The sequence below is a fragment of the Cnephaeus nilssonii genome, assembly GCF_951640355.1.
Source record: "Cnephaeus nilssonii genome assembly, chromosome: 13".
Taxonomy (NCBI): Eukaryota; Metazoa; Chordata; class Mammalia; order Chiroptera; family Vespertilionidae; genus Cnephaeus; species Cnephaeus nilssonii.
Window position 1 is genome coordinate 19,251,848 of NC_137084.1, and position 25,182 is coordinate 19,277,029.

The 25,182-nt window shown below is 54.4% G+C and overlaps 1 protein-coding gene across 2 annotated transcripts; it reads right to left on the bottom strand.

Annotated features, from left to right (window-relative positions):
• Positions 1-50: 50 nt before the first annotated feature.
• On the bottom strand, positions 51-24,362 carry SLC43A1 (solute carrier family 43 member 1). Of its 2 annotated transcripts, none has more exons than XM_079788292.1 (15): positions 24,087-24,362; positions 22,646-22,812; positions 13,969-14,146; positions 13,804-13,859; positions 13,596-13,672; positions 10,858-10,950; positions 9,054-9,187; positions 7,978-8,147; positions 6,734-6,880; positions 6,606-6,641; positions 6,263-6,401; positions 4,013-4,154; positions 3,661-3,734; positions 1,619-1,742; positions 51-669 (listed from the first exon to the last, which is right to left on the bottom strand). In XM_079788292.1, exons 2-15 carry the CDS (start codon positions 22,797-22,799, stop codon positions 523-525), a joined length of 1,671 nt encoding a protein of 556 aa, XP_079644418.1. In that variant the 5' UTR covers positions 22,800-22,812; positions 24,087-24,362; the 3' UTR covers positions 51-522. The 2 variants fall into 2 exon arrangements, with proteins under 2 accessions (XP_079644418.1, XP_079644417.1); XM_079788291.1 differs by lacking the exon at positions 24,087-24,362 and adding an exon at positions 23,611-23,888.
• Between the last annotated feature and the right edge of the window lie 820 nt (positions 24,363-25,182).

Consider the following 25,182-nt stretch of genomic DNA (forward strand, 5'->3'; position numbering starts at 1 on the left):
GGAAGGGCCTTACCCCCCCCCCCCCCCCCAGACTCCCCATCCATGACACAGCCAGCACCTCAGGCCCCTTTCCCCTAGGGGAAGGTTGGTTCACACACGCACACATGCACATGTACACACTTCACACTTACATGCACACTCAGGGCATGACACAGCTGGGACTTGGGGGTAGCCTGTTTGCTGATCCCCAGCCCCCAGGAGGCACTAGGAGGATGAAGGCCCAGAGAAAGAGCAGCCCCGCACCCTGGTCTCCCCCAGTCCAGGAGGAAGAGGCCCCATCCTTCTAGCGCAGGGGCTGTCTTCAGTCAAGGGCACATTGCTTTGGGGGATTTTTTTTTTTTTTTAGGGATTTTTTTTTTTCTTTCCTTTTAGCAAGTCCCTACAAAAATAGAATTTCTCCTGGTATTTATAAATCCACGGCCCCTGGCTCTGCGTGTGTTACAGGTAGAAAAGCCACATGAGGCGTTCCCTTTGGTTCTCAGGCCTTGGCGGCCTGTCATCGGGTCCGTTGTCTGCGGAGGTCTACGCAGTCACCTCGGAGTTGCTCAGCGCCTTCAGTGGGCCCTCCCAGTCGGTGGTGTGCTCCCTCTGCAGCCGGGCTCGGTAGTAGAAGAGGTAGGAAGGTAGCAGGAATCCCAGGAGGGAGAAGAGCAGGAGGCCCAGGTTCACCTTGAGGGCAAAGAGAGAGAGTCAGGCAGGTTCCCGTTCTCCCTCTCCCCTCCAACAGGGAGGAGGAGGCCAGAAGGACACAGAGCTAGAACGTATTGTGTTCCATCACTGAATGGTGAGTGGTCTTGTGAAGTGGAGAGCCTGGTTTGAACCCTGGCTGACGCCAGCGCCCACGCTGGGGACACTGACAGTGGGGTCGCTGGGGTGGTGAGAAGAGCCTCCCAGGCGGCAAAAGGAGCTGGGCGCTCAGCCTGAAGGACGGAAGTCTCGGAGGCCCAGCACAGCGGCCCCACACGGGCGGGCGGGCGTGGACCCGCCTCGCTCTGCGTCCCGCTCTGCATTGCTCTGGGCTCTAAGTGCCTCCTCCTCAGCACCCTCCCGGCCAAGATGAAGGGATAAAGCACACGGTGTGCTTAGCGCCTGGAGAGCGCTCTGTAAATGGTAGCGGTCACGTCATGGTCTTTGTGGGAGAAGGGCTTCTGGGAGTGAGTGGGGCATGGGTCAGGGAGACAGGCTTTCGGGGGGCAGATGTCAGTTTGGTGTAAGGAAAAGCCTTCCCAACAGTCCCAGCGGCTGCTGCCGCGTGCAGGACCGGTCACTGAGGGACCCCCGACAAAGGAGAGGGTCCCTGCACTGGGTGGACCTGGGTGGGATCAGTTCTGGGCCATTTCACATGTCACCAGGGAGCTTATTAAAAACAGACTCCTGGGCCCAGGCCAAGAGCTGCTGATTCAGCAGGCGGGGGAATTTGTGTTCTTAACACTCTGCGAGGGGTTCTGACGGGCAGCCAGCTTGGGAACCCCCCAGATTACAGACTTCCAAGGCACCTCCTGGCTGCGATGAGAAGAGGGAAGGATTCTATCCCATACCAGCTCCCCCGCCCCCAGCTCCTGGGCTGCACCCAGGAAGGGGGCTCCTGCTCCCCCCCCCCATCACCCCCAGTTCTCACCCAGAAGGGGTTTCCTCTCAAGCGTCCCACCATGACTATGAAGAGCGGCTGCTGGAGCAGGGCAAACACAGCACTGATGAGGGACTGCAGGCCTGTCAGCGTCCCAAAGTGGTTGGACGGGAACCTGTCAGGGAGAGGGGGCCAAATGTGAGGGGCCTGTGGCCCTCTCCTGCCCGGCGCCCTCCCCGTCCCCTTCCCCAGACACCGCTCTGTTCGCCAGGCAGGGTAGAGCTTACGAGTTCAGGCTCTGGACATGTGCTCTTTGGTCCCTGGCCTGGAGGGTGTGGATGCCATGACTTCAGGGCCACCAAACTGGCTTCTGACACCTCCTCCTTGTGCAATTCGCTCAACCTCTCTGAGCCTCACTTCCTCCCCTAAACACAGGGCTAACCCTCGCCTCACGGAGCTGTTCATTTATGCTTTTCACAAATATTTATTCAGCTCCTACTATGTGCCGGGTGCCAGTCTAGGTGCGTGGATATTCAGCCATGAACCGAACCGACAAAGATTCCTGGAGGTGGGCCGAAACCGGTTTGGCTCAGTGGATAGAGCGTCGGCCTTCGGACTCAGGGGTCCCAGGTTCGATTCCGGTCAAGGGCATGTACCTTGGTTGCGGGCACATCCCCAGTGGGGGGTGTGCAGGAGGCAGCTGATCGATGTTTCTCTCTCATTGATGTCTCTAACTCTCTATCCCTCTCTCTTCCTCTCTGTAAAAAATCAATAAAATACATTTTAAAAAAAAAAAAGATTCCTGGAGGTGGCATTCTGGTGGGGCGGGTGGCAGTCACCCACTAAGCGAGATAAAGGCCTCATGTGCTAGCCGGTGATAAGAGCCAAGGGGAGAAGTTAAGCAGAGATGGGGAGGGTGTCGAGGGGCTGCAGTTGCAGATAGGATGGCAAGGGAGGTGCCCCTGAGGGCAGCGAGGTGGGACCTGGAGAAGATGAGATAGCGGAGAGCCGTGGGGAAGAACGTTCTGAGAAGAGGGAACGTGCCTGGGGTTCATGAGGCACCAGGGTTGCTGAGGCCATCGGTGGAGGGCAAGGAAGAGGGCAGAGAGGTCCCTGGACCAGGTCTTGTGGGGCCTTTTAAGCCATAAGAAAGCCTTTGGCGTTTTCCCTGAGTGAGACAAGACTGAGTGAGGAAGCCTTGGAGTGCCACGAAGAGACTTATGTCCTAACAGGTGTCTCCAGCTCTTGCGTTATAAATAGCCCGAGGGAAGGCGAGGGCAGCCAGGACGGGGTGCAGGGGTGGGGCCGGTCAGAAGGGTTAGATATGCAGCGGGCAGGATGGTTGCTAGATGGGACGTGGGGTGAGAGAAGACGAAGAATCAAGAGTGACCCCACAGTTTTAACGTGAGCCAATGCGGGGGGGGGGGGGGCGGGGGGGATGGAGCTGAGACGGCTGGCGTGAGGTTTCAGTTAGGGGGTGCGGCCAAGTGTCCCGCAATGTGTCCCCACGGAGCACATGCTCAGTAACGGCCGGGATGTTGTCACCGCTATTGTAACATCCTATGTTACCGCATCGCATACGCAGGGAGAGTCGCCCGGCCGCGCCTGGCCGTGGGGATCAGAAGAGAAAGAAGGGAACGGGCCGGGCCGTTCAACAGGAAGCAGGAACATTGTAAGGCAAACAAGACTGCGGTCTGGAAATTTCTACAGGGCTGACACGGGGAGAGAGGCCACTTGGGGGACCATTTCAGAGAGCAGACATAGGACCCACGTGTCACCAAACCAAGTACTGCAGCTTCCTCGAAGGGGGGCTTCCTGACGGGGGACGCGTCCTGCAGTGGGGTGGGCTGCGTCTGAGGAAGTGAGCTCCCCGTCACTAGCGGAGCTCGAGGGGGCAGTGGACCGGACGGCCTCCCAAGATCCCCACCAATCCTCTCCATCCACCCCTCCTCGGACATGTCAGCATTCCGGGGAGGCTGGGGAGGGCTGGAAGCGGTGCCTGAAGGGGTGCCTGGGGCCCCTTCCCCTCTGCTCTGGGTCCCTCTGCTTCTGGGGGGAAGCTCAGCAAGGCAGGTGGGACCAGGTTGACTCACACAGCCGCGTAGAGGCCGCCGCAGGCCGAGTGGTAGAAACCCCGGACGATGGTGTGCAGCACAAAGGTCACGAACTGAAACCAAAAGGGAGAGGAAAGGAGTTTCAGGGCTCGGGGCAGGCAGGACGAAGGGTGGGCGGTGGGAAGAGGGACACGGAGCCTCGCAGAGCCCGCCTACACATGCCGACCCTCTCCGCGACCCAACCTGCTGGAACACTCCCCAGAAAACCCAGGTAATAGATCCGGAGGAGGAGAACCACGCTTCCTGGACAGCGGGCACCAGGCGAACCGTCCAGAACGGTCCCCTTGGAGGAGGCTGAGAGGCAGGGAGAGTGGGAGACGGAGGCAGGTACCTGGAGGTGTAAGTTGTTGATGAGGCAGGTGATGCCAAAAGCCACCAGCAGAACGTTGGTCAGCGTGAAGGCGTTGATGGCGTTGGTGAGCTTCTGGATCTTGCGGTAGCGCGGTCTGACGGACTTGGTGGCAATCCCGTCCCTGCCGAGAACAGGATCACTGGCCGCTGCCCCTCCCTCTACCTCCCCGCAGCTCCCTGGTGCTCAGCCCGGCCCCTGCCCCTTCTGCTGTGGCTCCCCACCAACTACACCAGCACCCCTGGGACCCCCTAAAATGCAGACACCCCCCCCCCCCCGCCTCGGTCCAGACTCAGACTCTTGGGAGTGGGACCCAGGGATCTGCATTCAGACAGAGATCCCACGTATGTCACACGCACACTGACATCTGAGACTCGAGGATGGGAAGGCAGGTAGAGGATGGGGAGCTCTCACACCGTCTCTCATCAGGAAAGTGTCTCTGCCCATCAGCCTGGACACGCGGCCTGCCCAGCAAACCCTTCTCTGCACAGGGTCAGGGCTCCACGGCTGGCCCAGGCGAGAGGGCAGTAGGCTGGGATGAGGGCGGGCTGGCATCGGTCCTAGACAGAAGGGCCCTGCTAATGGGCCCTGGCCCCCAGGGGCAGAGGGCTGAGGAGGAAGGCTGGTGCCAGGGCCGGGGCACCGCTGGTGGGAAGGAAAGCCACTGATTGCTCCTTAGCTACCTTCTCTCCTCGTCTCCCTCTCCCAACCTCACAGGAGACTACTGACTGAACACAAAGAGAACAGCAGTCGGACCTTGGACCCAGAGGTGGTCTCCGGCCAACAAGTGGCCCCGGTGACCCCCGCCTCCTGTATCCACACCCTAGCCAGTGATGGCGAACCTATGACACACGTGTCAGCACTGACACGCATAGCCATTTCTGATGACACGTGGCTGCTGAGGCAGCCGCATGCCAAGGATGAAACATTTGCTGCTCCTGAGGATGAAACATTTGCGAAATAATGTTTTTTCCACAAAGTGACACACTACCCGAGTTATGCTCAGTTTTTTGGCGAAGTTTGACACACCAAGCTCAAAAGGTTGCCCATCACTGCCCTAGACAGTCCTTCCACACGGCACAGAGTTACTCCGTGTGACCAACAGAGCACGATGGGAGTGATGGTGTGGTTCTGAGATTATGCTACAAAGACACTGCAGCTTCTATCTTGGTGTCCCCCTTAGGCCTTGCTCTGGGCAGCCAGCTGCCCCGCCCTGAGCAGCCCTGTGAAGAGGCCCGGGTGGGAAGGGCCAAACCTCCTGCCAACAGCACACGAGTACGTGCAGGAGCAGATTCTCCACCCCAGGCAGCACTTCGATGACTGCAGCCTGGCCGACAGCTCGACCGAAACCTTATGAGAAAGGCCGCTCCGGTCCGAATGTCCATGACCCCCCCAATCCACAGGTTGAAATCCTAGTGCCCAAGGTGATGGTATGAGGAGGTGAGGCCTTTGGGAGGTGATTCGGTCCTGAGGGCAGAGACCTCATCTTAGGATTAGTGCCCCTAGAAAAGAGGCCCCACAGAGCTCCCTAGCTCCCCAGCCACGTGAGGACTCAGCGAGAAGTCTGGGACCCAGAAGAGGGGCCTCACTCAACCATGCTGGCACCCTGGTCTCTGCCTTCCAGTCTCCGGAACTGAGAAACAAATTTCTGGTTTTTATAAGCTGCCCAGTCCGTGGGACTTTGTCATAGCAGCCCAAACAGACTCAGACTCTGAGAACCACTCAGCTAAGTCATCCCTAGATTCCTGACGCTCGGAAACTATATGAGATTGTTGTTTAAAGAAGCCAAGTTTGGGGGTAATTTGTTATACAGCAATTGGTAACTAATGCACCCCCTTTATCTCGTGCTAGCCTTAAAAAGTGTACCCTTTATAACATAGGTTCTGGAGCCTGCTACCAAAAGCTGTGTGATCTTGGGTATGTTACTTAACCTTTCTGTGTCCTAGCTTCCTCATCTGTGAAATGAGGATAATGTACCTAGCTCAGAGAGCTGTCGCAGGATTAAATAAGACAATGCAAGGTGCCTAGTGCACAGTCGGCTCTCGCCGTGAGCTATATTTATCAAGCAGGCCTTGTCCCCTCTTAGCCTCAGTTTCCTCATCTATAAAATGGGGAGGTACCTCTGCTCTCTCGGGGCTCTTGAGAGAATGAAATAAGATGCTGGATGTAAAAGCACATAGAAAATGGGAGCACCATCTGATTACTTGCTGTCATCATCCCTGTGCCGGTCACCTGGCATCGTCGAGGGCCATGCCCTCAGTGGGGTTGTCCACGCAGTCCTTGATCCGCCAGTCCATGAGGTAGCCAATGAGAGGGCAGGTGAGTAGACACAGCAGCTGCATGGCCCCAAAGACGGAGGAGTAGAACCCAACTGGGCAGGACGGGAAGGAAGCGGGGTCAGGAGCTGGCACGAGGGATGCCAGAAGCCCCCCACTTCCAGCGGAGAAGAGGGAATGCCAACATAGCCCTCCCCTGGCCCCACATTCTTAGATCTGACAGGGTGTGTCCGGGCTCCCTGCCAGGAGGGCGGCGGCAGGGTGGGTGCAGGCCAGGGTCTCAGCTTTTGTCCCCCTACCTGTCTCTTCCGCTCTTTGCTTCAGGGTGACGGTCTCTATTGGGGGAAGCAGGGGGAGAAGCCAGGGTGAGAGGAGCTCAACCAGGGTGACCCTCCTGTGCCCCCCAGTGGGCTCAGCAGCACCTCACCATGCTTCTGGCCGCCGGTCACGATGAACTCCAGCATCTTGTTCATGGCGGCCATGTAGAAGATGACCCGCAGCTGGGTGATGCCCATGGTGAGGAGGCTCCACAGGAAAATGGGGGAGCAGAGGCTCTTGCGGAAGGGGATAGACTCTGGAGAGACAGCAGGGGGCACCCCTGAGCCCCTGATCTTCCATTTCCCTCAATGTCCCGGCTCATGCAGTTCTAGTGAAGGCTCTGACACTATGTGCCTTTGGATAGAAGCCAGTTTCTTCAAAAACAAGGATTCAGACTCACTGACCTCCAAGTTCTTGCCCAGCTCTGTAACTATCTCAACAGCACATTTTCAGCGACCTCCGGGTATAAAACCGCATGCTTGCTGTGGTAATTACTCCAGCTACTATGCATCAAACACTATGTGCCGCACACTCAACAGGAATTATCCCATTTAGTCCGACTGTGCAACACCCCTACCTTTGCCACATATTACAAATGGGGAGACTGGGGCTCAGGGAGGCCAATGACTTGCCCGAGCTCATGGAGCAAGCCAAACTCAGCTCACACCCATAACTCGGCCATGGGAGAACCAGCAACAGGAATACCACCCTAGGAACTGCACAGCATTCTGCCTTTTCCAAAGGGCTTCCGTGTCCATGGCTTCATTCAATCCTCACAACTAACTCCCCTGTGAGATGGGTGCTATCAGTGCTAGTTTAAGAGATGAGGAGAGTGAGAGCAGGGTGAAGGGATCTACCTAAGTCACTTGGCATGTAACTGGGGAGCGGGACTCAAACCCTCATCTGATTCCAAGGCTGGTTGGTGCTCCTGCCACCAATAGAACTGACACCTTGGGAAGTGGTCCAGACAGAAGGCGGGTTGCGGCTCCTCCTGCGGCCAGCAGGGGGCGCGAACCAGACAGGTGTTGGAGGGCCCAGCTCACCTGATGCAAGAGGCTTAGAGGTTGCAGGGAGCCCTGCTGAAACCAGTTACCCCACAGGCCTGGAGTCTCTGCCCCATCCTCTCTCCGTTACCCCAGGAATCCAGCAGAAAAGCCCCAGATCTGAACTTCCCAGAGTTCTCTGAGCCCTATTCCCACTCCCCCTATTCTGTAAATGGGGATTGCCCACCTACATCATGTGGCGATGTGAGAACTGAAGAGGAGAGAGATAAGCCCTTGGTGTGAGTGCTCACTAAGTGTGAGGACCCGCCTTCCCCGGTCCCCAAGGCTGTCACCCTGACCAGATACTCACTCTCACGAGGTTTTCCTGAGGTGCCACGAGTGTCCTGGGAGGAGATGTCATCCTCCTCCATGCTGGGGGCCCTCTGGCTCAGCCGCTGGCCCACATTGACCACATGGGTGTAGAAGCGGTCACCTGTCACCTTGTGATCCAGGGCCAGCCCAGTAAGCTTGATCTTCTTCCTGCCGGCAGCCAGGCCGGAGCAAGTAGTAACCAGCCCCGCAGAGCCCACCCTCAACAGCCTGCCTCTAGGGGGCTGTCCCAGTCATCCCTGGGGTGCTGAGCACCCCTTTGCCCAGCACTAACATGCCCCCTGATGAGCTCCCTCAGATGTGTGCAGGGTTCACATCTGAGTCCCTCAGAGCCTGGCCCAGGGACCAGCTTAGCGCCCAATGAATGAAGGCTGGATGAGTCCTTTTCCACTGGGGTTGTTACCATGGAGGCGGCATTAAGAACTCAGACTGGAGTCAGAAAGCCTGGCTCACCCCCCTTAGGAAAGTCACTTTGTTAATAGCAGAATCCACGGTCATAGGGCTGTTTGAGAATGGCATGAGGACTAAGCGCAGTGCCTGGCATACAAGAGACAATAAAGACCAGCTGCTTAACAGGCACCCTCTGTGCTTGGTTTTGGAGCATCACACACACACATACACACACACACACACACACACACACACACCCATCCCCTGGGGAACTGACAAGAAGTTGGGAAAAGCTGGCATTCAGGCTGCCCCACGAAGGGTGGTATATTTGATTCCTCTCTATCCCCCTCCTGAGTCCCACTGGCTATTCCTGGGGCCCCTCCTACTCTGATCCTGTCCTCAAAATGCAGAAAGGATAATAACAATAGCAGTCCCCACGTTCTGACTGCCTGTTATGTGCCGGGTCTATTCCAAACACCTGTGGGTGTGCAGGATCAGGCCCATGGTAAGAATGAGAAAGCAGAGCTCGGGGAACTCAGGCCCCTTGCAAACCCAGGTCTCTCTGACTTCACCGCTCATTCTCTCCATCACACCACCACTCCCCTGGCCTTCCTCTGCAGGAGGGAGGTCCCCCTCCACCCCAGCACCCCCCACAGAGCCACTCACGTGTAGCTGCCTTCCTCAGGAGAGGGAAAGGCTTCGCTGGGCCAGTTGAGGGCACAGTTCAGAAAGATGAGGCAGGCCAGGCCCGACCAGGTGAACATGATGACCATGAAGGACACGCCGGCATCGTAGATCAGCTGTGGAAGGAGGAGCAGACCCGTGGGGAGGCCGCCGGGCTCCAGGCCCCCCTCTTCCAGCCCGAGGTAGAACCCGGGCCTCCAAGGCCTCAGAGAAGGTCTCTTCTACCCCATTGCTTGTGTCCAATGGGGGTTTGAAGATAAGAAAACCAAGGCCAGAAGTTAAGAGTCAGGCCCAGAAGCCACTCCCCCCCCCCCTCTTCCTTTTTCACTGCTTCACCCTGGAGTGGGGTGAAATAGTTCCCACAAGGTACTGATGTTGCCGGCCACAGCTCAGAATGTCTTTGAAATCTCAAGTATTATCTTAAAAAGACACATACGTTTTGCCTATGACTCCATACATGTTTGTTTTACCCAAAAATGTCATCTCGTTTTATGTACAAAAGAGGAGAACTAAGGCTCTAGGTTTACCAGGCCCAGCCATGCTTATCCTGCCCCTTCCTGGCCTGTTCCCCGGGGGAAAGACAAACCCAAGCTGACAAGCCTTATCTCACCTTTCACAGGTGCTGACGCTGAGGGGGAGGGAGTGTGTGCAGTACTCTGCCCAAGGCCTCCTGACCCAGGACAAGCAGGTTCTGAATAGACTGGAAGCCAGGTATGTGAGCTGGTGTCTCTCCTCTGTGCTCTCAGCCACCCTCCGCCTGGGATGACAGATGTCCGGCCTCCCCTCGGGCTCCTGCTCAGAGCCCCAGTGCTGCCCAGGAAAACTGCTCCTGCTGGGGGCTCCGTGGGCCTTGGGGCTCTTTCTTCCCCTGAAGGCAGCCCAGAGCTTCCAAGGGCCACATCCCAAGTGAGTGGGGATCAGATCTGGCTCCTCAAACCCCACTGGCTGAGTTGAAAAGGGCGAAGCTCCACCCTCCATGTCTGCTGCTACCTGACCAACGGGCAGCCACCCCACCAATGCACGTTCTCAAACTCCTTCGGGGACGCCGGGCAAGTGCCTTCTACACTAATAAATTAACTGCTCCCCGTGGAATGTGAGGGGCATACTGCGGCCCAGTTGAAAGGAAGGCTTTGTTACCACTTGATATCAGAGGAAGAAACGAGGCCCCCAAACTTGCCCAGAACGAAACTCGGGCCTTCTGGCACTAGGTCCACTCGCTGACCTGCCTAGGATCTGGCCTGGCATGGACTAGCTTTGTGACCTTGAGCCCAAGTCACCCAGCCTTTCCAGAGCCGGGGAAGGAGATGTGGCTGGAAAGACTGGGTGAGGCCAGAGAACCAAGAGCCCTGAATGCATGTGAACAGGTTGGACTTGATTCTGCAGGGGAAGCAAAGTGGGCGTGTGAGTGAGCTCTCCATCTAAGATCCTTCCGTAAGCCATGTGAATGACAGATGGGAGAGGGAAATGGCCAGAGACAGGAGACCAGCTGGGAAAGCCTGTTCTGGCCCAGGAGAGAGGGTGGAGGCCTGGACCGGGACAACAGGAAAGGAAAGGAGGGGAGCAGAGAAATCAGACCCACTGGTGGGCCACAGCACCTGGGCTCTTCCCATGATGCCTCAGTGCTTTTCCCAGAGGTGGTGGGAACTGACTGGCAGGAACTGGATCACCAGACACTAGCCACTGCATACATACCCAACCCCACCCAAATCTTACATCAAGGCAAAAAGAAAGGGCAGTGGCCTCACTCACTGTCCCCCCCCCCCCCCCCCCCCAGGCAGATCCAAACCTTGATTCCTGGAAACGTGATGGCAGAAGAGGCGTAGGAGCCGATCATGAGGGCCATGACAGTGGAGCGCAGGTTCCCAAACATGTTGGGCAGCTGAGGGAGGAGGACAAGGCCAGTGAGCAGGGGAGACCCTGACACCCGCCCCAGCCTCCCCTTTCCCAGCCCCGCCTGTGAAACTTGGAAGCATGCAGCCCAGTGTCCTCACAGTGAGCTCCAAGAACACTAGCCCCACGAGACGCCACAGACAAGTCATAAGGCAAATCAATGTTGGAAACTGCTCTACCCGCTCCTACAGACTCTCAGGCACTTTAGAATCTAAAAGACTCCCAAAAGTGCCCTCGCAGAGAAATTTTGTCAATTTTGTTTAACCCCGGGGTTTCCCAAGTTCGTTGCTTATGGAGCCACTTTATCCTGTGATGCCTCTTAATAACCCATTAAATGAATGTTTAAGAAGCATTGATCTACTTTGTAAGGTATATAAATGTCAAACCACCACCCTAGCTGGTTTAACTCAGTAGATAGAGCACGGGCCTGCAGACCAAAGAGTCCCAGGTTCGATTCCGGTCAAGGGCATATAGCTCAGTTGTAGGCTCCTCCCCGGCCCAGGCCCTGGTCAGGGCTTGTGCAGGAGGCAACCAATTGATGTTTTTCTCTCACATCAATATTTCTCTCTGTCTTTCCCTCTCTCTTCTACTCTCTCTAAAAATCAATGGAAAAATATCCTCGAGTGAAGATTTTAAAAAATAATAATAAATGTCAAATCACTATGTTGTACATCTGAAAGTAATGTATATCAACTGTAATTAGAAAATAAATTAATTTTTTAAAAAAGAAAGAAACACTGATCTAGTGCCACTCCTTTGACAGATGAGAAAGTTCAGGCCCAGAGAGGGAAAGAAATGTACTCAGGCTCACAGAGCACGTAAATGACTTTGTCCCTTGTCTGGCCATTCTAGTTCTATTTATTCCAGACCCCAAGGCTGTGGCCATGGTTGGCTCTGTCACGAGATGGTGCCCCTTAACCTTCCCGGTGGCCCCAAATGTCCCAGTCCACAGTTTCTGCTGAACCTCAAAATAGCTCTGGAAAGGAAGGTGAGCCAGGACAAGCCTGGGATAGGCTAGGAGGTGAGGGTGGGACGAAGGGAGGCCAGGTGTCCAGGGAGGTGGCTCTGACGTGCACAGAGCTTCCACCAGTAGAGAATTAACTGATTGTGTGTTCTGCTCGCTGGCCGAAGCCAGGCCCTCAGGGTAGGGCAAGGCAAAGTCATGCTGCCCTCTGTGTACACTCTGGCCCCGCCATCCTCGCAGGTCAGTAGATCCCATAGCTGGGAGGGCCTTCGAGGCTTAAACCCTCTCCAGAGGGGGAAAACCAAAGCCCAGAGAGCTCTGGAAAGGAAGGTGGATAAACACAGAGAACCGAGTCCCCCACCAACTTCCCAGTAGCTATGCAAAGGGTATAGCGCCAGGTTTCCCTGGCACCTGTATCTGCCAGGCACGCTGCCAAGGCCACAGGGAAAGTGCCAGGAGCGAGAACAGCCCGGCCTTTGACGCCGCCCCGCCACCCTGCCCCCAACTCAAGGGTCCCAGGGCGCTGTCTCCACCCAGCACCGCCGGCGCGAGGCCAGCTCCGCTAACCCCGGGCTGACGCGCGGGCGGCACTGGATGTCCTGCCGGATCCGTCCTGGCGGGAGCCGAGCTCGCGCGGAGGCCTGGGGGCGGGGCCGGGGCGGGGCTGGCGCGGGGCCCTGCCATTGGCTGGAGATCACTGGGCAGGGCCGGGGAGGAGCGGGGGGGGGGCTGCGATCCGCAGGCAGAGCCCCCCAAGCCTGACCCCTAGGCGGGCCGGGACAGGGTCCAAGGGTAGACCCCCCGCCCCGCAGCCACGCAGGGCAGGGAAGAAGGGACTGCGGGCCCTGAGCCAAGATGCACAGCGTGGAGAAGGGGCTGGGGCGGCTGGGCGGGGAGGAGGGATTTGCTTCCTTAGAGAGTTGTGAAATGTCCCAGGCTGGAATGAAGAAGGGCCGAGGGGAAATTCAGCCAAAAACACCCAGTTTGGTGGTCAGGCAACCCGCATCCGAAATAAACAACCAGCCCCAGCCAGAGGCTTGGCCCAGCCAGAAACCGCTTCCCCCACCACACACGCATAAGCCTTGAACCCTAGACTCACCCCCACAACACAAACACACACTTAAAGGAACACACACGCAAAACACACACATGCATAAGAGATGGATCCATGGGATAAAGCCATGTTTGTAGGCCAAGTACGGTCAAGTGTTGGCAGTTTCATACGGTTCAATCAGATGCACGCACAGATACCTGTGCCTTCGCATGCCCTGCCCCGGGAGAGCACCACAAGTGCACCCTGAGGCAAACATACTGGCCCAAGCTGGCCCCTCCCTGTCACTATCACATTACCCCTCTTATTCTCTTTCCAGCACTGAGGACTACAGATGCCATGTGTCCGTTTACTTGTTGTGTTCCCCCAACCCCACAATACAAGCTCCAGGAAGCTGAGGAAGTTCAGTTGTTTGTGCTGCAGCCCCAGTGCCTAGAACAGAGCTTAACAGACAGTGTGGGCTGGGGACACACGGACACACACGGACACACACACACACACACACACACACACACACACACTCTTCATCTGCATCCACTCTCCCCTCTCACCTTCACTCACTCCTACCCCCACCCACTCCTGGGTGCCCTGCTCACAAGCCAGAGCCTGTCATACTCACCGTGAGTGAAGAGAACGTTAGGCAGATTCCACCAAAGCCATTCAGGGACAGCGCCAGGAATATCAATGGAGACAGAACTGGGGAGAGGCGAGGGGTGAATAAGGGCATTGGGGAGCTGTGGGAGCCAAGGGCAGAAGCTGGGGTAAACATCCACCTTCACCCCACTCATTCTTTTCTCGTGGGGGCAACCAGAGGCCAGACCTCTCACCTTGGGTGTCCCGAGAGGCCAGGGCCATGAGGGTGCAGGATGCAGCAAAGCATGTGCTGTGGAGATTGGGGGTGGAGAGTGGGACGGTGAACACTGAGCCTCCCCTCCCCCTGCAGCACCAGTCCCTGCCCTGGAGTTCCCCCAGGCCTGGCATGGCCACCTCACCTGCCCACCAGCCGTGTGGGCCGGGGGCCAAAGCGGTCCATGAAGATCCCCAGTGGCAGGGTGGTGGCGCTGAGCACGAAGGAGCCGATGGTGAAGCCCAGGTTGAGCATCTCTTCCTGACCCTCACAGCTGGGCCACCGGAGCTGTGCATCCTGGGTGATGTTAGTGGTGTTCGCAGCTGAGGAGGGGAGGGGAGGGCTCAGCACGTAACAGCAGGAGCAGCTGGGTGCAGGAGAGGGCGGCCTGGGATCAGGGGTCCTGTGCTCAAATCCCATGCCGCCTCCAATTCACCGCCAGCCAGGTGACTTTGGGGGTGGCCTAGAGTCATATCTACTCTGGTGGGGAAGGAGCTCCATAATGGCAGCAACTAGCATCTTACTCAGGGGAGTCACACACCTAATTGGAGGCCTCTACTAGCTCAAACATGATCACGGACATCAAAGTATTCACCAGGTTGTGAGACTCACTCAATGTCCGAGCTTAGGGTGGGCAGACCCCCAACAGGAAACACCTTCGAATCTGGGACAAAGTCAGTGAGTGCTGCTTAGCTGATGTAACAAGAATTCACTTAAAACTTGGATGAAGCTTTCCCCATAAATGACATGCTGATAAAATGTAATAATAGCTAATATTTATAGAGCACTTTTATGTTCCAGGCACTGTTCTCGACAGTCACTGAATTAACCTACAACAGCCCCATGAGTCAGCTAATAAAGTATCTCCATTCTCCAGATGATAAAACTGAAGCACAGAATTAGGCCCATGGCGCTGCCCTCCAATACCCTTTAGAAGTCCTCCAGGTAAACTGCCAACTTGGAGTTGTGACAAGTTCACGAGAAAGGCTTGTGGTGGGGGAAGGAGGGTGATTTCCCTTCACTCAGGGCTCAGTGAGCCATGAGGTGGCGGCTCCCCTGCCTATCCGTCACCTACCCATCATTGCCAAGGGCAAACTCAGGGTGCACCCGGAAGGAAGACAGTCCAGGGTCTGAACTCCCACCACCATCCTTCCCACTGTGCAGGCTTAGACAGGAAATGTCCTCTTTGTGCCTCAGGCTCCTTGCCTGCAAAAGGGAGCAGAGAATGCCAAGCCCACAGGCTCCTTAGGAGATTCCGCTGGAGGTGAAAGGAGACATAGGCACAGGGCCTGGCCCAGAGAAGGCGCTCCTGAAATAGCTGATGAAGGGGAGACGATGCCCCCACCTTCAAGGGTCAGATGTGGTCAGCCACTTCTCTAGGTGCTGGGGATCATGGGGCTTCTATTAGATAATAAACAAGTAGACGCTGATTTAAAATGGCAGGTGCTGTGATAGGATGATGCGATAGTGCCTGAATGCTGGGGGTGGGGATGGGGGAACACCTGCTCGCAGTGGTGACAATGACCCGGATTTCAGATATTTGAAGGGCTTGCAGGTGGCAGAAGGGTGGAGTGATCTGTGTGATAACAAGGAAGAACATAAAAAACGTTCAGATTATGGTGCTGGCCAACTAGGCGCGAAGCACCTGGGACCATGGTGAGTTTCCCATCGGTAGATACCAGCTGCTGAGGAAGCTGGGGAAGGTGTTCAGGCCCCTGGAAGAGGCAGTTAGAGGCTTAGATCACACAGCCTTCGGGGTTCAGACTGACCCCTTGGTGTTGTGATCTTTATGATCACTGTTCACTTCTCCACCAGGTTTGTCTGCGCCCGTTTATTCAATCAACACTCACTTATTGGGCACATCTACTGTATGACGGGCACTCTGTTGGGACACTGTGTAAAGCAGGAAGAAATGCAAAGGTCATTTAGGCTAGAGGCTGCAAACAGGGGACCAGCAATGTCCCCCACACAAGTTTCACTTGGCTTGGAAGTTTTAACTGGGTGCCAGTTTAAAATCAAGAGTTATTACACAAAAATCCGGAAGTCTGGCTTCTCTGTAAGAAGTCAGATCTGGCCATTGCTGGGGCCAGATGGGGGTCACCCCTCTTCACCAGAGCTTGCCCTCTCGAAGTCACCCAAGTCCTGGCTCACTTTTAGCTCTGGCATGAGCCATCTGACAGCTGCCCCGATTTGCCAATTATTAACTGGTTGGCCTCTGTTGGAATTTGAGGTTGCAGCCCCTGAACTAGACGCTGTCCCTGCTCCTACGTCTTTGACAATCAAAAGACACGTCTCTTACAAACGGTCCCACTAGCTCTACATTCATTAATACCGGCTTTGTGTGAGGCTTTTTCACAGAGTATCTCATTTAACCCTCACAACCGTGATCCTCATTTTACAGCGGATGAGGCTCCGAGAAGCAAAGAGCTCACGGCCTCACGGCCTCACACAGGCAGGCTCAGGTTCAAAGTCAAGACAACCTCTGGAGCCAACGCCTGTCCACTGCACCACCGGGCCTTTGTCCTGAAGAGGGTGGCTTAGCTAGTGTCCCCAGCCGAAGCGCCTGCTGCCAAGTAACGTCGTCCTCTTACTGGTGCAGAATTCCAGCCCCGTGGGTTGCTAATAGCTCCAGGTCAATTAATGCATGCGTTTCTCCAGTTTATCGATCAGCCTCTTGTGAGTCTGACTAACATGAGCTAGTCCCTGAGACCTCATCACTTGATGTGGCTGGAGAAAGCCAGACTTCTGAAGCAAGAGGGAAGCAGGCCAAGATGCAAAGACCTCTCCGATCTCTCCCCAGGTCAAGACAACGGAAGAGGTCTTTGAAATCCAACCCGACTGCCCCACTTCATAGACAAGTCAGGTGAGGCAGGGGGAGTGGGACAGGGAAAGCATACTCGTTAAGTTAACGCTGGAGTTAGGCTGAGAAGCCATGGAAAACAGTGTCTCCCCGGGGGTGATATGCATAGCAGGTGGGGTTTAAGAGGCACATGGAATGGGTTTTATAGTTATTAGCCATATGAATGAGTAACAAAAATACACATGTGTATTTCTACATACAAATACACACATGTATGTATAGGAACATATATGTGTATATTAGAAACATATGTATACATATGAATATATTAGAAATGTGTGTGATGTATATGGGTATGTGTGTAAGTAATATCAAACCCAAGATTCCAGGCATGTTGCCCTTTAAAATGAGGCTTTTTTTAAAGTGGGTTGATTGAAAAGGAAGGACTAAGTAAATAACAGCACCTCTGGCACACAGAAATAGTAAAATTGTGAAGGTGAACTACAAATGACCTGGAAAAACAATGGAAAACAGGATCAAGGTCAAACATCCTGCCTCTGGAGTCAAGAGTGTGGGGAAATGCTGGCTCCACCAGCTGTGCTGCCGAAACCCTGAGGCTCTGTTATTCCACCTGCGAAACGGGGATCGTGGTGGCAGCACCTGAGAGGCCAGCTCTGAAGATGCCGCACACACAAACCGGCACAAAATGACCCCATTTTCTTTGTCTCCCGGACAGGGAGCACTTCCTCACCCCACTGCTTCCCTTTCCTGCAGTTGACACAGTCACTTTCACCAAGACTCCCGGAGGACTGGGCTCTACCTGGCTGTCTTGTCTATACCTGAACTCTGAAAGGAGGACTCTCAGCTGCAGGAGGTCGGGGACAACCGTCTACACCATTTCCGTGAGGCCTAGGATAAAGGTTCCGGAGTCAGGTCTGGGGTTGAATCCTCACTGAGCTCCTTGTTTATTAGCTGTGTGACCTCACGCAAGTTACTTAGCATCTCTGAGCTTCGGCTTTCTCTTCTACAAATGGGGTTAATAATACGTCACATCATCCACCTACATCACAGACCTGTTGTGAGGACTAATGATCTAACTAACAAATAGTAATTGTTTAGTTAACTTAAGCCATTGTTTTCTTATTTGGGCACTTACGTGGGATACACAGTAGTGTGTGACAAATTGAACTGTCCCTGTCTAATTCTGAGTCCTCTTTACTTTATTTTATTTTTTTACCCTCACCTGAGACTATTTTTCCATTGATTTTTAGAGAGAGTGGGAGAGAGAGGGAAAGACAGAGAGAAATATCGACGTGAGAGAAGCACATCAATTGGTTGCCTCCTGCATGCCCCCTGACCAGGGCTGCCTGAGCCGGGGAGGAGCCTGCAACCAAGGTCCGTGCCCTTGACTGGAATCAAACCAGGGCCCCTTCAGCCTGCAGGTCGACACTGAGTCCTCTTTAGATGTGACGTCCTTACAGGTGGCTCAATCACCCACCCAGGCGATCCCTCAACAGAGGGACAACAGAAAGCACTGAGAAGACAGAGGGTGTGGCCAGGGAACCCCAAAGCCACACTAATGAACATCTCACATCACTGTACAGACTTAGAAGTGGAGATCCAGAGAGGGTAGGTGACTTGCCTAAGATCACGGAGCAAATGCTGGCAAAGCAGGGTCCAGAACATAAGAACAACCCCCACCAGTTGTCTGAATTTTGAAATCTTGCTCTCATTTCATTTTCACAACAGCCCTGAAGTGAGGAGTATTGCTCTATTTTTATAGATGGAGTAACTGAGATCGGAAGAAAGTTAAGTAACTGGCTCACATCAGCCGACCAGACCATAGCAGAGCTGGAAGGGATGCTGCCTGTCTGTTTCCACACACCATGGGACACAGATTCCTGGGCTGATTCTATGTTCTTGGGCCCTGCAGAGAGAAAGGTTGAGGCCACAGTGAACGGGGCTTTAAGAAGCAGAAAGCTGGCATATTTTATAGGGTAGCATGATTAGGCAGAATAGGGGAGCGCACCCCCAATTAGCCTGCTGTCTCAAGGACTGAGGCTGGAGCCCCTTGAACGAAAGAGAGGGGAGGGGAGAGAGACATGTGCTTTCCAAGAGTGGACAAATAAGTCCTGAGAACAGGAGAAGTGTTCACATCGATCACCTCTAGTGATCCCAAACAGCCAGCTCAGATGTAAACGCCTTCTGGGCAACCCCACACACCAAGTGGACACCTCACACCGCATACAAAAATTAAACTCCAAATGGACCACAAATCTAAATGCAGAGTAAAACTCTAAAACCCTCAGGAGGAAATATAGGCATAAATCTTTGAGATCTTAGATCTGGCAATGGTTTCTTAAACATGACACCAAATGACAAAAGGTAAAAGAAAAAAATACAGCCCTAGCCGGTTTGGCTCGGTGGATAGTGCGTCGGCCTGCGAACGGAAAGGTCCCAGGTTCGATTCCGGTCAAGGGCACATGCCCAGGTTGTAGGCTCAATCCCCAGTTAGGGACTTGCAGAAGGCAGCCAATCCATGATTCTCTCTCATCGTGGATGTTTCTATCTCTCTCTCCCTCTTCCTTCCTCTCTGAAATCAATAAAATTATATTTTAAAAAAGAAAGAAAAAATACATAGATTGGACTTCATCAAAATTGAAAACTTTTGTACTCCAAAGGGCACCGCGAAAATGTGAAAAGACAACCCACAGTGGGAGAAAAAAATTGCAAGTCATTATCCTATAAAGGACTTGTATCTGGAATATAAAGAACCCTTTCAAGTCAATAATAAAAAGGCAAATAATACAATTAAAAATTGAATAGATGTTTCTCCAAAGAAGGTATGCCAATGGCTAAGAAGCATATGAAAAGATTCCCAACATCATTAGCCATCAAAAAATGCAAGTCAAAATCACTTTATGTCCACTAGAATGGCTATAATAAAAAAGATGAGTAATAACAAGTGTTGTCTGGGATGTGGGGAAACTGACACCCTCATACAACACTGGTGGGAATATAAACTGGTGTAGATACTTTGGAAAACAGTCTAGCAGTTCCTCAAAAGGTTAAACATAGAGTTACCCTATGGCCCAGCAATTGCACTCCTAGGTATATACCTAAGGGGGAAAAAGCGTATGTCCACACAAAAACTTGTACACAAATAGGATCATTATTTATAAAAGCCAAGAAAGTGGAAACAACGTATATGGCCATCAACTGATGAATGGATAGAGCATGGTAGATCCATACAATGGAGTATTAGTCACAATGGGAAGAAACCCAATCCCGACCTGTGCTACCACGGAGGTGAACCTTGGAGACATCATTCCAAGTGAAAAAAAGCCTGTCACTGAAGACCACATATTATAAGGTGCCATTTATATGAAATGTTCAGAATAGACAAATCTATTCTTGCCATAGGCAGACCTATGACAGAAAGTAGATGAGCGACTGAGGGCCGAGGGGGGTGAGGAGAGTGGGTACTGCTAATGGGCACAGGCTTACCTTCTGGTGTAAAAAAAAAAAATGTTCTAAAATTGATTGTGATGATGGTTGCACAACTCTGAATAGACTACAAACCATTTAATTATATACTTTATTTTTGGTTGTTTTTTTTTCTTTGCAGACATTAAGTACATTTGTCCACCTGCAACTATTTCTTCAAAGACCATTTCTTTATTTTCAATAGGTTTTTAAAGTTTTATTTTTCAAGTTTTCAATTACAGTTGACATACAATATTATACTGGTGTACAGCACAGTGATTAGACATTTATATTTCTTATGAAGTGATCAATCACGTGATAAGTCTATTACCCCTATGACACTACAGTTATTACAATATTATTATTATTTGTTATTGTTGTTGTTGTTAATCCTCCCCAGAGGATATTTTTCCATTGATTTTTAGAGAGTGGAAGGGAGAGGGAGAGGCAGAGAGAAACATCGATGTGAGAGAGACACATTGACTGGTTGCCTCCTGCACACACCCCGACCAGGCACCAGGGAACCTATAACCAAGGTACGTGCCCTTGACCAGAACTGAACCCGGGACCCTTCAGTCCGTGGGCCAGCGCTCTATCTACTGAGCCAAACAGGCTAGGGCTACAATATTATTGACTATATTCCCGGTGCTGTAATTTACATCCCCGTAGCCGTTACTAAATTGTATTATTTAAATGGGTGAATTGTAAGGTATGTGGCATATCTTACTAAAGCTCTTATCATTTTTTTTTAAACTCAGGTGGAGGGATGGGCAGCAAAAAGAGAAGCAGGAGTTTGGGGGTGATGGAAATATTCTATTTTAAATGTTCATTGTGGTGATAGTTCCTGAAGTGTACAAATTTGTCAAACCTCATCAAAATGTGTGACATAAAGTAATCTTCAGTAAAGCTGATTTCTAGAAAAAAGGCAGGAAGAAGCTACTGGATTGGCAGTGGCAGGCATCAAGGCCACGAGCACAAGTCCTCTCTAGTCTCCAGGGTAAGCAACCCTAAGGGGACCTGGGTTCCCCACCTCCATTTGCAAATGGGGTTTCCCAAAATCCTTCTAGCTCTCTGCCTGGTTCTCTCAGCCACCCTGAACGCCTATCGCTTCATCCCAAGCCCGCTCCTCCTGAGCCCGACTTGCCTCCCCAGGCCAGCTGCCAACTCTAATCTCCACCTCCTCCAGCACCAGCACCCTGTCACTGGGGCCATCCCTTGATGCCACCTGCTGCTTCCTTACAGATAAGGGTGGCAGGGGCGGAGCAGCTTTGGTGGAGCAGGTGCTGCCCGAGCAGAGATCAAGACCCTTCCAGCACTACCCACAAGGCCTCAGCTTTCTCCCACAACCAAGGTAGGTGCCCAGAGGGAGTTGATTTGAGGGGCCAAGTAAAGTCAAGACACTACTATTTATCAAGCACCACTGACTCTCACAGCAACCCCATCTCGTCTTCTCGTTTTGCGGACCAAGCAATTGGAGCTCCGTGTGTTCAGGAACTCACTGATGTCACCCACATGGTAAAAGTAGTAGAAACTGGAATTCAAACCCAAGCTGGTCTTCCTCCAAAAGCCTGTTCCACAATACGGAGGCTGGAGGAAGAAGGAGGAGAAGGCCCTAACCGGTTTGGCTCAGTGGATAGAGCATCAGCCTTCGGACTGAAGGATCCCAGGTTCGATTCCGGTCAAGGGCCTGTACCTTGGTTGCGGTCACATCCCCAGTAGGGGATGTGCAGGAGACAGCTGGTCCATGTTTCTCTCCCATCAATGTTTCTAACTCTCTATCCCTCTCCTTTCCTCTCTGTAAAGAATCAATAAAATATATTTTAAAAAGAAGAATGAGGAGAAGGGCCAAGTTCCGCACCCATCCAGGTCCTCAGGCTGAGCCTGTTGGCCAAGCTCCCCTTCTCAGGAAAGGAGGATGCCCTTCCAGCAGACAGCCCACAGCAGTTAGGTAATCTCAGAAATGGAATGTTAGAATTCCCACTTCCTCACTGGGGGTCACACTACGTCAAGGTTATTGAAGTGGAAAATAGGAACCATCCACAGTGCCTGGCCTAAAGGAAATAAGGCTATTATTAACTTTGTACAAAAGGGTGATTGAAGGCCTGGGGACCCAGGGTCCTGAAAAAGGGCTGCAGGCCCTTTCTGTTCAATCCCTTTTGTAGGCTCTCCTGTGCCTTCTTTGGCCCCAGTCAGAAATCCCTCACCAGTTAGCTGTAGCACTTCCCCCTTCTAGAAGTCTCCATCATGCGCTAGACCTGGGGCTGCCAGAGGCTTAGGACTCTGCCAGTCAGTCCCAGGAGGGGCATTCGGCATTCAGTGAAGACTGGATTAGACAAACTGGGTAGAGCGGGCAGAGGGCCGCCCATCCTGGAGATGAAGTTTGAAGAGGTCAAGAAGCGGGCTGTCCAACTTCCTGCCCAGTGCTCTGGTTTCAGCAACCCCGCCTTCTGTTCACTCCGCCGCCCGTCCTTCTCCAGTGTCCACCTCCCCCTCTGCTGCCCCTCTCCCCCGCAGACTGGCCCCTTCTTGGGCATACCTGGGCACAGGCTGGAATAGAAGCCCTCGTTCTTGAGCATGATCAGCAAGGAGCCCCAGCCAAGGAGCACGGCGGAGAAGAAGAGATTCTCCACCACAGCAGTGCAGGCCATCCACCAGCGCCTCCGGTACGCCTGCTGCAGCGTGGGGGCCATGCTGGCCGCGAGCCTGCACAGGAACAGAGCGCTGAGCGAAGGGCCCCCCAGCGGCCCCTGGTAAGGGTCCTGCATCCTGGTGGCTCCCGAGACCCCCTCGAGCCAGCCCATGAAGGGGGGCCTTCATGGAGGCCCCATAGCTCCCTGGGCTTTCCGGAGGGTGCCGCCGAGCTGGCTCTGGGCGCGCTGGCAGTGCTGGGGGCGCACGCGGCACTGAACTCCCGCCAGGCCACTATCAGAGATGGGAAAGGTCCGGTCTGCGCGCCACTGCCTGCTGGCGCGCTGCCAGGCTCTTCCACCCCAGAAGAGGACGCGCTCCCAGGGGCCAAACCTGCGCTTCCCCAAGTCCCCAAAGGTCAGCAGGGGCCGGGCGCGCTCTGAAGCCACCCACAGCCAGCATCCGGCCTCCCGCGCCGGGCAGGACCCCCAGAAGCAAGCGGGAGCAGGAAGGGGAAGTCTGAAGCTGGCCTAAGACACCCCGCTTCCTGTGGCCCCAGTAAGACCACTCCTCTCCTCTGGGGCTGGGCGACAGCTAGCCCTCCTCTGCTCCGTAACAGGCGACCTGTGTCCCTACAGGGTCCCGGTGCCAGCCAACAGCTGCCACGTGGACCGAGACCCAGGGCGGGCACACTTGCGACCCCAGCGCCCTGGGCGCCCCTCACTCACTCCTTAGGGCACGGAGCACCTCGGAGCCCGCCCCCCCAGCTCCTGCCCGGGGAGGGGGCGCGGGCTCCGGCAGGAAGTCCGGTGGCCGCTGGCTTTATAAGGGCAGAGGCGGCTGCCGGGCAGGCGGGCGGGCGGGTGTGTTTACCAGAGGGAGGGAAGGAGCCCGAGCTCCCCCCGCCGAGGCCGCGCGGCTGCCACCGCGGGAGGAGAGGGGACTCGGGCGGCGCGGGGCGGAGGACGGCCAGAGGATGAGGCCATGGAAAGCGGCGAGGAGCGGGACGGGGCGGGCAAGGCGGGTGGGGAGCTTCTCCGGGGATCTCACTACCCTCATCCGAGAAGTGGCCCTTTGGATTCCCGCGCTCCTGCAGGTCTGTTCAACCCCCAGAGAGTCGCTCTAAACAGAGGAAGTGCGGCCAGATGGGCCCAGAGGAAGAGGGGGCGGGAGGAGCCGCGTAAAGGGGAGGGAGGGACGCACTTAGAAGAGACGGGACAGGGCGCCCGGGGACCCAAGGGATCGGGTAACGGGTTTTTCTTGGAGAGCCTGGGAGTGTCGTGGCAACCGGCCCGTACTCTCAGCGGACGAACGCGGGGCCGGGACCCCGAACCCCACCAGCTGCTCACCTCGGGTGGGGGGCAAATGCCCCTCCTGCCGCTGCGGACGCGTCTGGGAGCGCAGTGCCTCGGCGGCGCGCACACTCGCGGTGCCCGTGTCCCGCGGGCTCCGGCGCTCGGCACTTCTCTGCGCGCTGCGTCCCCGCGGCCCGACTGCTCCTGTGCTCGCCTCCCCGGCCCAATCGGAACAAGTCCAGGAGCTGGGAACCCCCTGGACGACACTGGTCCACGAAGCGAGCCGGGGAAGAAGTGGACCTACAGGGTTGATACTTGTATTTATACCCCTCCGCGGCTGCACCCTGAGTTAGGGGCGGGGGCTCCCTTCCCTTCCCCTCCTCCTAGGTCGAATTTCACGCACACGTGACTCGCGCTCTGGTCCCCTGCACACGCCCCAGCACCTAAAATTGCCACCGTCACCTCCTCCCCTCTTCCTCGTCCCCCCCAGACCGATCCGGCAGCGCCCTCTCTATCCTTGATCAAAACAACCAGAGATTTGGCTGCAGCCGACAGATCTCGACTCAGGGCCCGCTTGGGTGGGGTTTTTAACTGTGCAGTTGGGAGTCAAGTTTTTCAAGAGACAGAATGACACAGGTTCCTTTGGAGTTAGACGGAGGTCTGAGTTTGGGAATGGACTGGCCTGGGTTACCTTGGGCAACTTGCTTTACCTCTCTGAGCCTCAGTTTCCTTCTCTGTAAATTTGAATTATGACAGAGTAGTACCTGCCTATCTTTGGGGAAATGGCAGGTGAAATTGGGGGTTACCCGCATGGTAGAAAGCTCACTCAGCACAGGGCTTGGTACCTAGTAAGCATAATAAATTTTCATGTAGAGCCTGGGAGTGTCGTGGCTGTTGTCATAATTTTTTTTTCAGAAGGCCTGATGATGGGATGCTTCCAGACACTTATTAACTGATGGACCCCTAGTAAATTTCTCAACTTTCTGGGCCTGTTTCCCCATCTGTCAAAGTGAGGTGTCACTACTTGGGCTGGGGTGTGGATTGATGAAATGACAAAGACAAATCGATAGGGAGTGACAGTGTTGCAAGTAATATCGGTGATAGCCACCAAGTTCTGTGGGCATGTGAGCAAATGTCCAGGAAGTTCCGA